Source organism: Podarcis liolepis (genome assembly GCF_965112155.1).
Source record: "Podarcis liolepis genome assembly, chromosome: 1".
In the NCBI taxonomy this organism is placed as follows: Eukaryota; Metazoa; Chordata; class Lepidosauria; order Squamata; family Lacertidae; genus Podarcis; species Podarcis liolepis.
The window spans coordinates 66,165,200-66,180,594 of record NC_139554.1 but is presented as its reverse complement, the minus strand read 5'-3'; the positions used below and the strand labels follow the sequence as shown (position 1 = coordinate 66,180,594).

At 40.3% G+C, this 15,395-nt stretch overlaps 1 protein-coding gene across 1 annotated transcript in view; it reads right to left on the bottom strand.

Annotated features, from left to right (window-relative positions):
• SPON1 (spondin 1) overlaps positions 1-15,395 on the bottom strand; it is a 276,621-nt gene that overhangs the window by 166,176 nt on the left and 95,050 nt on the right. Inside the window, exon 6 of the mRNA XM_083463706.1 lies at positions 13,059-13,207. Within this exon, the coding sequence (XP_083319832.1) occupies positions 13,059-13,207 (149 nt within the window). The remainder of the gene's footprint in view (positions 1-13,058; positions 13,208-15,395) is intronic.

The window sequence follows — 15,395 nt, the reverse complement described above, 5'->3', positions numbered from 1 at the left end:
TAAAAAAGAGATAAAACCCCTGTTACCTCTACATATCTTTGATAGGCTTGCTTAAACAAAACTGTTTTAAGTAGGCATGGGAAAGCAAACACACCTGCCTGCTATCGATAGACAGGGGGTTTCGAAGTGTAGGCACTGCCAACTAAAGTATCAATTTCTTATAAATCCGAGATTGGTATTATGTGGCAACTGTCAACAGTTCCCCAGATCAAAACTTTTGAGTGGGTGTAATGAACCAAGACTGTATTTATTCCTGCAGATTCAATGTTTCACTAGCAGCTTCATCCTCACTGAATCCAAATGCACATCCTTTAAATGCTGCGTGGCTGGACAACATCTGCATCCAGATGTGAGTTAGAGGGCTACGAGATGAATAAACTGACACTAGGCTCCAAGCATGTGACATACTATTTTCCAAAGCTGCGGCAAACTGGAGCAGTGAACAGTAGGTAACCGGTAACACACACATACTCTCTCTCTCTTTGGGAACACTGGGTGAGGGGACCAAAAGCCCCTTGTTCACCCCTAGAATAGTTAGCCCTGACTATTCAGTGCTGTCTTATTTAAAACCTGCCCAACACAGCAAAAATATACTCAGTAGAGTGCTGCATAATTTGATACATCCCCTAACATCCCTTATGTGCAGAAACTCATTATGCATTTCATCAAAGATGTTCCTAAGATGCTCAACAATGTGACAAATGCCTGCTTGGCACACTTTTGGGGCAGAGTAACAAATGAAACAATGTACTCACTGCTTGAAGGAAATTGACTTCATTTTTGTTGTACATCCAGAAGACCTGTGTGGGCCAAGTGCTTATTAAGGTTTACAAATATTTTGACAAGCTCAGGCAGTACTTCCAGGGAATCTAGACTTCTCTATGTTTTCTGGGAATAACATCTCAGCAGTGTTGCCAAATGCAACTGAGATCAAATTAATACAGCTAAAAGGTAAAATTTTGCTTGAGCGCCCCAAAATATGTGTTAGAATGGCGATATATTAAGAGTAGTTTCTCTAGGAGAAGCACAACTTATAGCTCTTCTCAAAACGTTTGCGCTCTGTGTGTTTGTGGAGTCGCACATAGACACACACTCACATGTAGTCCAGTGGCCGGGGCCACATTTCGGAAACTCTCTGTTTCATTAATCTCTTGAAGTGGTGGATTGAGAATGCAAGGTCAAGGTCCCTATATTACGAAGGCTGGGCATATAAACTCTTAGATTACTCATTGAGAATATCTGACTTTGTACAGTGGTACCTCAGGTTAAGAACTTAATTCGTTCTGGAGGTCCGTTCTTAACCTGAAACTGTTCTTAACCTGAGGTACCACTTTAGCTAATGGGGCCTCCCACAGCCGCCATGCGATTTCTGTGCTCATCCTGAAGCAAAGGTCTTAACCTGAGGTACTATTTCTGGGTTAGAGGAGTCTGTAACCCGAGGTACCACTGTATTTGCAGTTGAACAAATGTGGAATGTGTGCATATGCTTTCCTGTGCACTGTATGATAGCCAACTACAATAACTAAAATACAAGTGACTTGACTGATATACCTGTGTACAGGGCTCCCAGTTTTCTTTGAACCCTAACTAATCCTTGTTAATCAACTCCTTGTGGACTTCCCTTCTTACAGTTCACTCCTTCTCACATCTTGCTAAAACAATTCCCTGCACTGATGTGATGACGCCACCTGCCTCCTTAATTCTCTCTGTTCCTTGTTATGATTCCTTTCAGCTATGAACCTATGAATCTCATCTATAGCTTTTCTGTGATACTGCTTGCACCATATATGGTAAAAAATTATCAAAGTTTTTAATAATATATAGTGACATAAACTACCATTGGTTTTGACAGAAGTTTTTGTTTTTCAGCTGCTGGGATTTGAACATATCAAGAAGGTACATGTTGCCTAACAAACCTTATCTCTTGGCAAAAAAGGAACAGCATTTCCTATGTCAAAAGTCAGCGCTAGCCTTTATCAACCATCCTTTCATTTGCAATAACAATGCAAAACATCCAGACTTTCACAAGGCAGGATTCCAAATGATTAGCTGTTTTCCCAGCCAGAACAGACTCTCCCCAGTTTCACAAACATGGGGAATTTATTCAGACATACCTAATTGGAGAGACTGCAGTAACCATTGAACCAATTTTTAGTTCATTGATTGGAATATGCAGTTGCTCTGCTTGACACAGGACACAAAGGTTAATCTCTTTTGTTTTTCCTTATTCATATAAGAACAGGGTTTGCCCGGAACACAATTTTGTGCTCTCTCTTACTGGCACTAGATTAATAAATAAAGAAGAGAGTCTTACCCTTTGCAGAAAAGGTATCAGATAAAATGGTACACAAGAGGAAATGCCAGATGTTATTGCAATGAAGGATTTTTTTTATTTTCAGAAAAAAGCTTTTATTCAAAATGAATGCCGGGTTTCCATTTTACTCGCCACAATACCTCCCTATAAACAAAGAAACTGAAAGTATATCCAGTGCTCCAAACGGTGTTTATCTTGTAAGTTTAATCTCTGTACTAATATTTTAGAATGTGCTCAGGAGGAGGAAACCACAGAACATGGAAATGAACAATAAGGGAGGGAAGGATAGCAGGAAGTGGAAGAGAAAGCAGATTTGGGGAAGAGTGTTAGAAAAAGCGTACAAGGGCGGGGGGGCTTACTGGGAATCAGTGAGTCGTAATTAACGGCACAAGTTGACTTCTGCTTATTCAATGGGCCTTCTGCTTTCTCGTATCCCCCATGTGCCCCTAAAATATGCTCCAGAGGGTCCCTCAACTGTCTGTAGAAGATCCTGAGGATGCCTGGGAGTCTTGCAAGAGGTGAGATGTAGGTAGGTCCCATTGTACAACAGCTGAATGAGATAGAACCAGTAAAAATAGCCACAAATACACCTGCCTCCAACTAAGGTTACTTTAGCACAAGACGCTAAAATGTGCCTTTGAGCTTCTCTCACACTATTTCATTATTTGTACTATGTGTGAATAGACTACCGAAGAAAATTAATCACATAACAGACTGATGTAAGAATAATCCAGCTGAAGCCCCAGATGTGAAAACAAGACGAGGACTTTCACTTCACTGAAATTTAGGGTTCACAGTAGCAGTTATCAACCAGGGACTAAGAGCTGGTATATTTGAAATTGCTGCCATGTGGGTTCCTCAACAGTTCTCGAGCAGCAATTTACATGTGGAAACTTACATTGAGAAAATTCCCTTAGGCATAGAGTCAGCCATAATACGCATGAGCGGTTTGCCATGTAGAGACAGACATGAAGAATACCAGGTCATGATGAATTGAATATGGCAGCTATTTTGTAAATGGTCTCAACCAAGCCATTTTCACTCACCTGAAAGGTGCATCATGTAATCAAGGGAGAGTGGGCAGAAGAATGGGATTCTCTAATTCATGTTGCAATGAGAAAAAATGAAAGGAAATTGTGTGGCACTTGTCAGATGGTCCTATGGTCCAGCAAAGATGGACAACATTGCAGCTTTTCTTGCAGAGCTGTGCACTGTATGTGTGTTTGTTGATTTAGCAGTGACATAAAAACACTGGCTTTACCACAATGTCATTCCTAGCCAGTTTCCTCACAAGTGCACCAATTATTAGGCTTTACTCTTGCACTACTAACAAGTTAAATCATTCCTATTCATTCCCTCCCTTCCATACTACGGCCAGCGAGAGTTACCAGGAGCAAACCTTGGTAATCTTTAATAATATGGCACCCAGTGCGAGCCCAAAATTTGGTAACCCCAAATGGATCTTCTCAATTATGGATCTTCTCAATTCTGTGACCCCTTGGCTTGGTGCTCTGTGCAGCAGAACCGTCCGCACCACCCTAAATCTGGCGCTGGAGTTACAAAAATGGGGAAAAGAAAGCAGCCTCCTGTCTGCTGTGAAATGAGCCTGCAGACCTTGCAGGACAGAGGTCTGGAGTGGTCCAGTACGAAGCTGAAAGCCGAGTTCAATTCCTGCTCCTGGAATATGGTGCTCTTCTGAATTTCCTAATATTTTCCTACAGTGGCTTTGTCCTACGTGAGTTGAAAATCAAAGGACATTATTTAATTAATTATTGCAAATGGGAAAGTGTGAAGGCAGTGGGAGAAATCAATCACTTCAGCAGACAGTCTCATTAGAATATAGAGCTCCCACTCAGCAAGAGGGAGTCTCTACGTGCTCCAGCGAGGTCAAAACAATATATTTTGTTTTCTCCATTAGTCTGGTAGACGATGTCCCTTTCTCCTTAGGTTCAACCACTCCATGTCGACACTTGGGTTTCTCGATTTGGTTTCTCAATTTGGTGGGATTACATAGGTTCTGTACAACTAAGAATAGAGTTGAATTTCTGAACAAGAGGAGTTGTAAGGCAGAGAAGAACTGCTGTCTGTTGGAATAGCTGGTATAAAGCAGTTTCTCAGCTGGATGCCTTTGTCCATTTCACACCACCCACTTTGTCCAGCATTGCCAGTTTTCCACCCCTCATAATAATAATTGGGTATTTGCCCAGACTTGGTAGACCATTTCCAAATGGCCCCTTTTGCCAAATGGCAAAAACGTGGACGTTGTTAACAATCAACAAGTCTTCTCTCTAAATCAGAAGGCACAAGCTCCATTATTAAAGGTCTCAGGTGTGAAAACGAGATCACTTTAGGAACATGTCACATTTTAAAATGCAGATGTGCGGGTATTTTAAATCCACATCACCTCCCATTCTTATGGCATGATTATAAATTATGCACAAAATATTCCATGTCAAATTTCGCAGCTGCTTTCTGCCAAATCGATTTTGCTTCCAATTAATTTTAAATAATTCAGACTTGCCTGAAAACAAAAGGTAAACCAAATGAAGAGGTTCGGGAGATGGGAAGCGTCAAGATATACTTGCTTTCAAGCTTTTGCTTATTTATAAGTTATAACCACAGAGCTGGAGCACGTTAATTAACCTAATATGAGGTATCATAAATCTAATGGTTTGCTTAACTGAACTTTCTCAGTGCTGTGGCCTCCAGCTAGAGGTGCCAGGAAAAGTTTAATGAGAAATGAGACTTGAGACTTTTGACTCCTCCTGAAGAAAACCACGCTGCATGGAGCCCAGCTCCCAGTGCACAGGACTGGTGGGGAGGGAGGGCGGAATCACAGTGTGAAAAAACTCACATGTGCCAAACTGTCAATGAGAAAAGTTGGTGATCAGCATTTCAGTTTGCTGCATTTCAGATCCCATGGGACTTTAGTCAAAACATAGCCATGAACCCCTCACCTCAGTCTCTCTCACACTGATTTACAGTTAATTAAAAACAAGAATAGCAGCTGTCACGCTTGCAGAAGACCTGTCCTCAAAATATGAGATGCAATTTGGTTCACAGAAGAGTCACAGATGTAATATGTACGGAGCCAGCTTAGTATATGAAACTGGGTTTCTCCGCATACCCCAAAATGAGAATACAACAAAAGTGGGCTCTTTGGGGAGGGAAGAAGGGGGGCAAATTTATAGGAGGGACACAACTTTGCTGATCACTTAAAAGAACATGCTGCTAGCACACCTATGTGACTACACAGGCAGCCACACATACAATTTCCACAAGTCTAAACCCAGGCACCTCACTCGGACAACCGCCTATGAACTGCTTGCTTCATGTCAAAACACACTTACACACTGATTTTATGATTATAAAAAGAAAGAAAAATATTCTAAATTTCAACCTGGGGCTACAATTCTTTACCCACTTTACCCACTTATACACTAAACAGAATGAGGCTTTCTTCAGCGTTAGCAAGCCATTTTGTAATTTATACACCTGTACTACCCATTTAGATTAATAAGGAAGCTTGCAGAAAGCATTCTCTTAAGGCAACCCCTCAATTCAAAATCTCTCTCTCTTTATATTTGGGAGGTGTTGGGGAACTTCTAAAGCATCAAGAAGAGAGTCTAAGGTGGTTAATTGAGGAAGGTAATCTTAGGACAAACCAGGGTTTTCATTTAAATTGTGTAAATCTGAAGTGATTTCTTCCCAATAGTAATAATAAAGTAATGAAGTATTGCTGCTATACATTCCTAAAATAAACTTCATTTTTTGTTAAAACTGGTAATTTATGGAAGCTAAATACAGACCCTAATAAGTAAGTATTACTGAGAGTTAACTATTTACCTTAATTGGCCAGAAATAGCTCAGAATGTACTTTGGCAAATGTAGATCTATACATGCAAAGAGTTTCTAATTTCGAAACATCTGGCCACCATCCAGCTACAGATGGATTTAAATCTCTGCAAATTCTTTGCAACAGTGCTGTGCTCTATTTCATAAATATAGTCCATGCCTTAATCAACAGAGTTCCACAAGGCAAACCAATGAGAGTTCTCCTAAATGTCACTGTTGCACCTGTTACTCTGAGAATGCTCTCCAAAAATAGAAGGAGCAGTTCCATAGAATACTGATTTCTCAATGTGAAGGAGGATTTTGAACTGCAACATCTCTTCCTTCTGTTCTGACGCTTGAGCCTTTCTACAATATAACACATTTTAAATGCCTAAAACTTGCATCTTAGGACCCTTTCAAGCATTCTGGAATGCTTTCACATAAACTATTTTTCATGTAGGGAGAAAGAGGACACAGATCGCATGCATGGTGACCACTAAAGCTAATCCAAGAGGTCTCAAATGAGAACTGCCAACTCAAGATAGGAGTGGTGTTATTTTTAAAAAACAAACAAACCAGAGCTACTCTCCATCACCAGCTACAAGCCACCACTTCCTCCAGATGATGTATTGTTCTTGGCATGGGGGGGGGGGCACTGGCCAACACACACACACACACACAATTATGGCTGCTGAGAGGTCCTGAAAACATGCTAAACACCCCCCCCCCCAGTTTACCACCTACAAATGTGTTGGCACATTTGGGGAAGAATTATGCTCCACTCTACTCTGGACGATACCCAGTGGTGACTTTGTACACCAAAAAGCACTTTGCTTTCTGCAAGGGACATGGTATTTGTTGATTCATCCCACCCACTGCAGCCCACTGCTCTCTGTGAAACCTGCTCCTTATGTCCACAGAAGGGAGAAGGACCCTCTAAAACAGTGTATCATGGAGCCCTGCAGTAAGGAGAGGGGTCATTAGCAAAAACTGGATGCCCCACTAAGCACAAGAGGAAGCATTTTCCAGCAAAGCCAAGCCACCATTATATTCACCTCATCATAACCCTTCCCAGAGTTGGTTTAACACTCAATTACTCTTCTCAGTGAACTCTGAGAATTGTAGCTCTTGCAAGGGGAAGTTGGGTCTCCTAACAACTCTCAGCACCCTTAGCAAACTACACCTGCCAGGATTCTCTGGTGAAAGCCATGACTGCTTATAAAGTTGTATGATACTGCTCTGAACGTATGGTGCAGATGGGATCTATGCTAGTGATGTGTAGGTACAGACCTTGGTAAAACAACCTGGTGCAGTACCATAAAGTATGGGCTGGTCAGGGCAGGCAGAAAGTTAGACTGGAATCTACTGGAAGATCAGTGGGTAATTCACAGAAGACTAAGAAGAGTAATTTGCAGTTCATCAGCTCACATTTAGAAAAAACAACAAAAAGGTCTTCCTTCTCTTCTAAATTAGGCTGCTGGAAAAAAGACAGTTTGGGGGGAAACTAGGAGGAGCTTTACATACGAAATGACTATGACCTCTGTTCTGGTGCTGAAAACAAATTCCTGGGCTAAAAATGAGCTCAATGGAGAGAGAGAGAGAGAGAGAGAGAGAGAGAGTAGAAAAATCATGTGCAACCCTGAAACCTGCTCATTTACTCTCTGCAGGCTTTTAACATTAATTATACTGGAAAGGTGTGGTTATTCAACAATACAGATGCATGGCAGGAGGGCTAGAAAACTTCCATAGGTGCTAATTGGGATCTTGCAGCAAGTGTTTAAAAACCAGTCATAATCTGTTACTGTCCCAGAGTTTTCAAGGAAAAGTCCATTACACAAAACAGGTTCCTGTAATAGTTATTTACTAGCTATGCAACATGCAGACTATTAATTCCTAGAAGCCGACTTCCTCAATTCGCTTATTGGACCAAGTGCAAACAAAGCTCATATAGCAATCAATAGTTGTTGCAATCAAAGGGTAAAGCAACCTTGAGTTATTGAATTTATCTTACAAGGCATTTAACTTTATCCAACAACAAGCAGTCAGGTGGTGATTTTTCACCAAAGAAGGTAAAATTATAACGTCCCAATACAGATGGCAATTTACAAACAAAACAAAACAAAAACCCAAGCACATCTGCAGAATTTAGTGACACTTACATAAAGAACATTTTAATGTTTATCAAATGGTTGGAAATTTGCATGGTTTAATATAATGATAGTAATCTGTACTTTTGAATACAAGCAACATATATCACTTTAGTATATCCTGGCTGTCAGACATAACAACACATTACAGGTCAGATCCAGAAGCACTGCAAAACTTCTAGCCCAAGGCCTCCAAGTGGCACTAGCACCAAATTTTCCACACTTCCTTGCAGAGTACCACACAATGTCATCCACCAGCTCTTGCCAGACTCCTCTCCCCTGCACCACACTAGTAAATTTCTATATCCAACCCTACGCACTGGCTCTGAGGAAACTTAACATGTTTCAGCATTCAGAAAACTGCTTTTCTTCTCCTTTGTGGCATAATTAGTATGGGTTTGTAAGCATGCTAGGTCTGGGTGCAGGGAATCCTTTAAATCACAGCTCAGCCATGCAGTTCATTGAGGGGCCTTCATCTAATCCAGTCATGTACCCCTGGCATGTCTGAACACAACCTAGTTAACCACGATACCCGGTATATAAAAACACCACCTGCACCAGCAATCTTGTGCAAATATCATGCTGTACCATGTGGTAACATTTTTTAAAAGAAAAAAAGAGAAAAAATAATCTTGCACTTAACTTTGACCTCTTAGGATTTTTCCGAGGATATATTGATATATTTGTCACTTCAAACTTTAGGTAAGGTGTTGCAGAAAGAACAAAAACAAAACACCTTAATGCACAAGTCCCAAATTTAATATTGTATCTTCTGCTGCATTGCATGGATATTCAGAGCTAGAACATCTGCCTTGCTTGCAGAAGGTCTCAGGTGCAATCCCTGGCATCTCCAGATGGGGGGGGGCTAGAAATAACCCCCATCTGAAACAGCTTATATAGTTACAATTGTAGGTGGTTCTTAAAAACTAAACTAAAACCTGGAAAGAAATATACAGTCTCACACTGTTGTTCCCCAGTAATCAGAATTAAGAGGCATCCTGCCTATGATATCGTATTATATAGCCATTCTCACTAGTAGTCATTAATGCATTGCTGTCTCTCAAAAATATCTAGATTTATACACGGATTTATACCAAAACACCCATGCTCCGTTTTCTTTATCCCCAAAGAGATGACCAATGAAGTGAAGGAAAAGCAGGAAAAGCTCTGCAACTGATACTGTCACACCACAAACTGTGCATTATTAGACATCACTGGGAGCAAAAGGAGAGAAGAGAGAAAACACAAAGGCTGCTATTTTGAGTGCAGACACACATCCTCTGCATTTTCTAGTTATCCCCTAAGCAGCACCCATTATGCACCTATGGGAAATGAAATAAGTCACATTAGAAGCACAGTATTTCACTCTAATGGCCAAGCTTTACCTTATGGGCATACACACTTTTCTTGCTTAGCTAAGCAGACCTGGGTGAGACCAGGGGAATTCAATTATTCATTCATTTCACATTTGATATATGAAAACGAGTCCCCATTTAAATTCAAGCCTGGAAGTATTAGCTCAGGATGCATTTAGCACAAAACCTTAGTATAGCCTGAGGGAAGACTCCTGGGTACAAATTTCTCCTGCTTGAATCACAGACAGAAGCTCTCCTTGAAGATAACAAGAGCCACCTATGCATATCAAATACTCGAATTTAGCCCTGGGGGTCAGCCACTGCCTTCAATTGCCATATGTAGCTCCTTGTTCTGCCATTCCGTGATGCAGATTCCTGAGCCTTTATTTTTATTTTTTTTGTACAGCCCAGCAAATAATTTTCTTGATATCTTCTTTTACCCATGTCATAAAATGGAGAATAAAGTCATTCTGAAGGTGGATTACTTTATAGATGGGGAAATCTTCATGTTTTGTAATTGAGGGGCCATGGCACGGTACAAAACCCAACTTGACATGTGATCTCTGGGATGGCCACTTACATACACATTGTCAAAAAGAATCACCAAATAAAAATGACAGAAGAGTACACTGATTTGCCAGAAGGTGCATATGCGAATTATAGATACAGGGATAAATTTAGAAAGGATTTGTATAATTTAAGATGAAATATAATACATCTCACTGAAGTGGAGAAGACCCTCTCAGTCTGTTCTGTGTGCCTCTTCAGTTTGCTGTCCAGATTGATGGGAAAACTTCAAGGTCCCAGTTTTTCCTTCTTATGGTTCTTTAACCATAGCTGTCAACTTTCCCCTTTTCTTGTGAGGAATCCTATTCAGAATAAGGGAATTTCCTTTTTAAAAAGGGAAAAGTTGACAGCTATGTCTTTGTCTTTGAGCTGGACTTGGACAAATCACAAGGCAGTCCTTCAAACAGAGCAAGAGTGGCAAAGCTATGGCCCTCTGTATATTGTTGGACTCAGGCCTAGCTAGCATGGTGAAGAGCCAGGGAGTTATGTAGTATAGCAACACCTGGCAAGCTGAAGATTAGCCACACCTTAAATAAAGAATATCTTAAAATAGGATACTTTAGCTGTGTTTCCTATCTTGTAGAAGTTTGGACTAGATGACCCTTTGGGTCCCTTCCAACTCTACAGTTCTGTGATTCTACTCCTCTCTTAAGCAGGACACATGGGCACCCCACATCAGAAATTTTGTCTTCAAGAGCACAAAAACAAAATAAGAGCCCTGCTGAATCATACCAAAGGCCCATCTAGACCATTATCCTCTTCCCAAAGTGGACAACCACATTCATGTGGGAAACCCCTAGGCAGGCTTGCGTTTTTACGACCTTATGGATGGATGTGGTATTTTAGTTGAATTTTGCTGTTACCCACCTTGGATGAAGGGCATGCTATAAATGGTCTATATAAATAAATAAGTTATATCCCACCCTTTTAGGGTGGGGGAAAAAAACCCCACACAAATATGGCTTCCACAACTGTGAGGGAGAGTGGGGAAATCAAGTAACTTCCATTAAGCATGAACACATTCGTCTGGAATGAAGAAGTCAAAAGAAGGAAGTTTATCTCATTACAGCATTTGGACTTGCATCACCTACATGTCAGAATTTCCTAAACAATGGATTTCTACAAATAAGTCACCTGATTTTAGGTCAGACTTGAGTTTTCCACCTGTGACTTCCAATATAAGTGCTTTGAGGCTCCAAACTTAACTTTGCTACATGTTTATCGTATCATGTTAGATAGGTATATTAACAATATTAGCTTAATCAAAGCCCTTTTCTCTTAAGCTTCTTTTAAAAAAATTATTATTATTTGAGATATTATTATTTGAGATATTATTTGAGAATAAAGCAGGTGAACAAATATCTAATGGTGTTGTCAGATACTTTTTAGAAAACACTTCAGTAAGAGGTTAGAGGGACAAAGTGCAGTGGGTTTCTAAGTGAGAAATTAGCTATATCAAGATTCATATGAGAGTGAGCATAACTCCTATTTAATTATTTTGCAATAATTCCATGAAATTATAGGCAGCAATCCAATATCGAAGCAAAAATTAATAGCAAGCTATTTAGCCAGCAAAAACTTACCAGCTTCATTTCAAATGATGTATTAGACACTAGAGCAGAGACTTCCAGAATCACAACAATCTATATTATACTATCTTATATTCACGATTTAACATTTTTTTAAAACAGGACATGCACAGTATGTTAAAAGTTTTAAAAAAGAAAACTGCCTTTCCCAGTGTTTTCCCTGATACAGCGACTCCATGGGACTTTATATGTGACATCAATATTTCTCTATTAAAACTTTAGGACTTCATATTTGAGGGACTGAGATAAGAGGCCAAATCCTAAGCTGTAGCTCTATTGCCACAATGGACTTCCCTGTGCTTTTTATTCCTTTCCTGTCCCCTTCAGTCCACTCCTCCTGCTGTCTGGGAGACACCTGCAGAGCAGATGTGGGGGGGGGCATGCTGTTGGAGGAGAGGAAATTGAAGCCCCGTTGTGCCACTGAAACTACACATGTGGAGCAATGGATACAAACCGTGGTATCTTAAAAAACAACTGCAAGTCCCATAGTCCCTTCATTCATGCTGCTATTTTCTGTACACTTGCAATAGATAACAGACTCACTGGTTAAGTTTCAGGAAAGGGAACAAATACAAGCAGAGACACTGATTCCAGTAAGAGTGGGATCTCATTTCCCTACTAAATGCACAGGCCCCAGAAGATGAATTAGCCATCTTTAATTACGGTCACTCTTCTGTACTTAATATTTTACGTGTTACTTATACAAAAATGGCAAGTGAGAGTTCAGGATTGCACCACTGATTTTTCAAACCTTAGTTTGTATAAGCCTAGCTTTATTTGACACCTATTCCCAGAAGTCAGACACCATCTACTACCACACTTTTCATTTTCACCCAGAAAATTGACCCTTTTTTTTCAATCTGGGATGGTGTAAAGTGCAGTAATTCACATGCCATATTTATTTCTCCCTGTGTATGATATGCAGATGCTGCAGATCATTTGCACATTGATCTGCTAAAAATGCACACATGTACAGAACAGTCCTAAGTCAAAGCTATAAGTAAAGTCAATAGTTCAATGTTTTCATTACGAAGAGAGTGAATCAGAAGACGCTCTTTACTGAATATGCAGTCACAGAGCTAAATCTTAACATCATTAGCCAGGAAAACTTTAATTGACTTTGTTAAGGTTTGCTAAAACAGTGAAGCCTAATAGTAGCAAAATCTTTCAAGCTTGATTCATATTTTCAGCTCCTGGCAACTATACATTTTTAAACAATTTTCTTTGTTTTAATAAATTAAATGACAATTACCTGCTGCCGAATTTCTTCTTCCATTTTTACTGGTGACCCAAGCTCTGCAACTTGCTTAACTCCTTCACTTGCATATCCTCCATATTCCCAAAGTACGTAGTTCTTTGAATGAGACCCACCAATGATTGCAGACCAGTGGTTAGCTCGCCCTTTAACCAAAGCAGATAAAATAATACAATAAGTAGCTTTAGAGAAGATTGTCCTACAATGAAATGCTGTTTGCCTTCTGTAGGAGCTAAAGTGAGATGTTGCCACAAAAAGCATATAAGATTATCTTCTATTGTCTCATTTCCATTTACAGGGCTCCATTCTGAAGGCTCTCTTCTGAAGCTATAGTGTTCAGTATTCCAGACAGATAGAGATGCCCTTTCCAGGATACTCCAATGCATTTCTCTTCTTCCCCACAACTTTCCATTTCTCCCTCACAGTCTGTTAGTATTCCATGCCAACCAAGCAAGTTGTGTCATCATTGGACTGTTCTTGGTAGTTTCCCCTCTCAGGGCTCCCCCTGCCCTCAAATGCAATCTCAGTAAGAGATTCTAGTTCATTACCCAGGGTCCAGTTTCCTTGGAATGAAGGCCAACAGAGACTGTTGGGTCTTGAGGATATATGGTTTTATTTACACATATATACAAACTGAGTATCACATGGAGGGCCTCCTAGTGTTAGCACTCCAACAAATCTTGCTTCCCTATTTGCTTGCCAGGAGAACCCCAAATCCAGCTTTGGATCCAGAACAGAGCAGACAAGTCTCTGTCCCTCCAGCTTCTAGCATCAGTACAACTATCTCACACAGCTCTCCCATATCCAGCTCCCTTTGGCCTATTGTTCTTCGTTCTAGGATGCTGTATCATCCAGCCAGGTGAGAGGAGTGGGGAAATGCCTCCCCGACTTCCTGGAAAGCAACATCACCTAGTTGTAGCTATTGCAACTTAGCTCACTTTTTGATAAGCTAATGAGAGCACTTAAGTGGTCAGCTAAGGCCATTTTTCTTACAAGGAAACTTGTATGACCAGTTCAGCAGTGTCTTCTACTACAGCCTAACCCTCCCTGGATACAGGAGTCCTGGAGGGGGAAGGGACCAAAGAATACCACCCAGACTGTACCTCTAAACTCACAGCACTGCATTTTTCCCTACTTCTTCACATTACACCATTCCCCCAAGTCTGCTGGTACCTCTTCCCTGTGTGAGAATTGTGTCATTTTGGAGAATGAGCTCACTGTTAGTATATAGTTCTCATATTAGTTTCGCATTAGTTTCAATGTAAGAAACTAATGCAAGTCCCTTTACTTTAGTTTCTCACCTTCATTTTAGTTTCTTGCCTTTGTTTTACTTAGGGGGGACAGTTTTACAAATGGATACATTCCTAAAGTTGAAAAGAGGCACTGCAGTGTATTGTATACTGATGCATTTCTCTGTATAGAGTTGAAAGACTTGTGAAACTGACATAGCATGTCAAGTGTCTCATCTGAAGCAAAGAAACGTCGGTTCAATGTCTGCAAGAAGTCTCCAATAATCAAATGGTGAAGCTTTTGTCTAATCTGTCTGCAGTTTGGCAGGCCTGTTGCACAGAGATGGAAACAGATTGCCTACAAATTTCCCAACATCTGAACTGAAATAGTTACAAGCAGGAGAAATTTCACTGGGTCTCCCACTTAAATCACTGAGAAACCTATGGGATGTGCCCTGGGTCTCCCACTTAAATCACTGAGAAACCTATGGGATGTGCGTCTTTTTAACTGCCTATAAGGTGGGTACTCTTTCACCAATCTATATGAAATATGGTAGATCTGATAATTAAGGCTACAAAATGCATGCCATTTGGATGGAAAGCATCAGTGTTACAGGCAGCAGTGGCTCTCCATTGAAATTAATGTAAAAACAAAGATGAGGTAAAACTAAAACAAAGATTTAAATTAATTTGTCAATAACTAACGTGAAACACAATCAATGCAAATAAAATGAAGGCAACATTAGGTGGCCTTTAGAAAACCAAACTAATTTAGATGCAGACATAGAGGTTATTCTTTCTTTCTTTCTTTCTTTCTTTCTTTCTTTCTTTCATCTATACTTCAGTTTTCCCTTTCTTAGATGATACCAGGGCAGGTCACATTGTAGTTTAAAAAACAAAACAGCCCAACAAGACGACAACAAGAATCCACCAACAGCATACAAATCAATATGGCTAACCTGATTCAAAAACACCCACCCACCCCACTCACACATGAAAACAAAATTCACCACAGCCAATCACAAACAAACAACCACACCCTAGGCCAACCCCAATCTCTCTCACCACCAAAGGAACATAAGCAAATAGCAAAGAGAACCCGCAC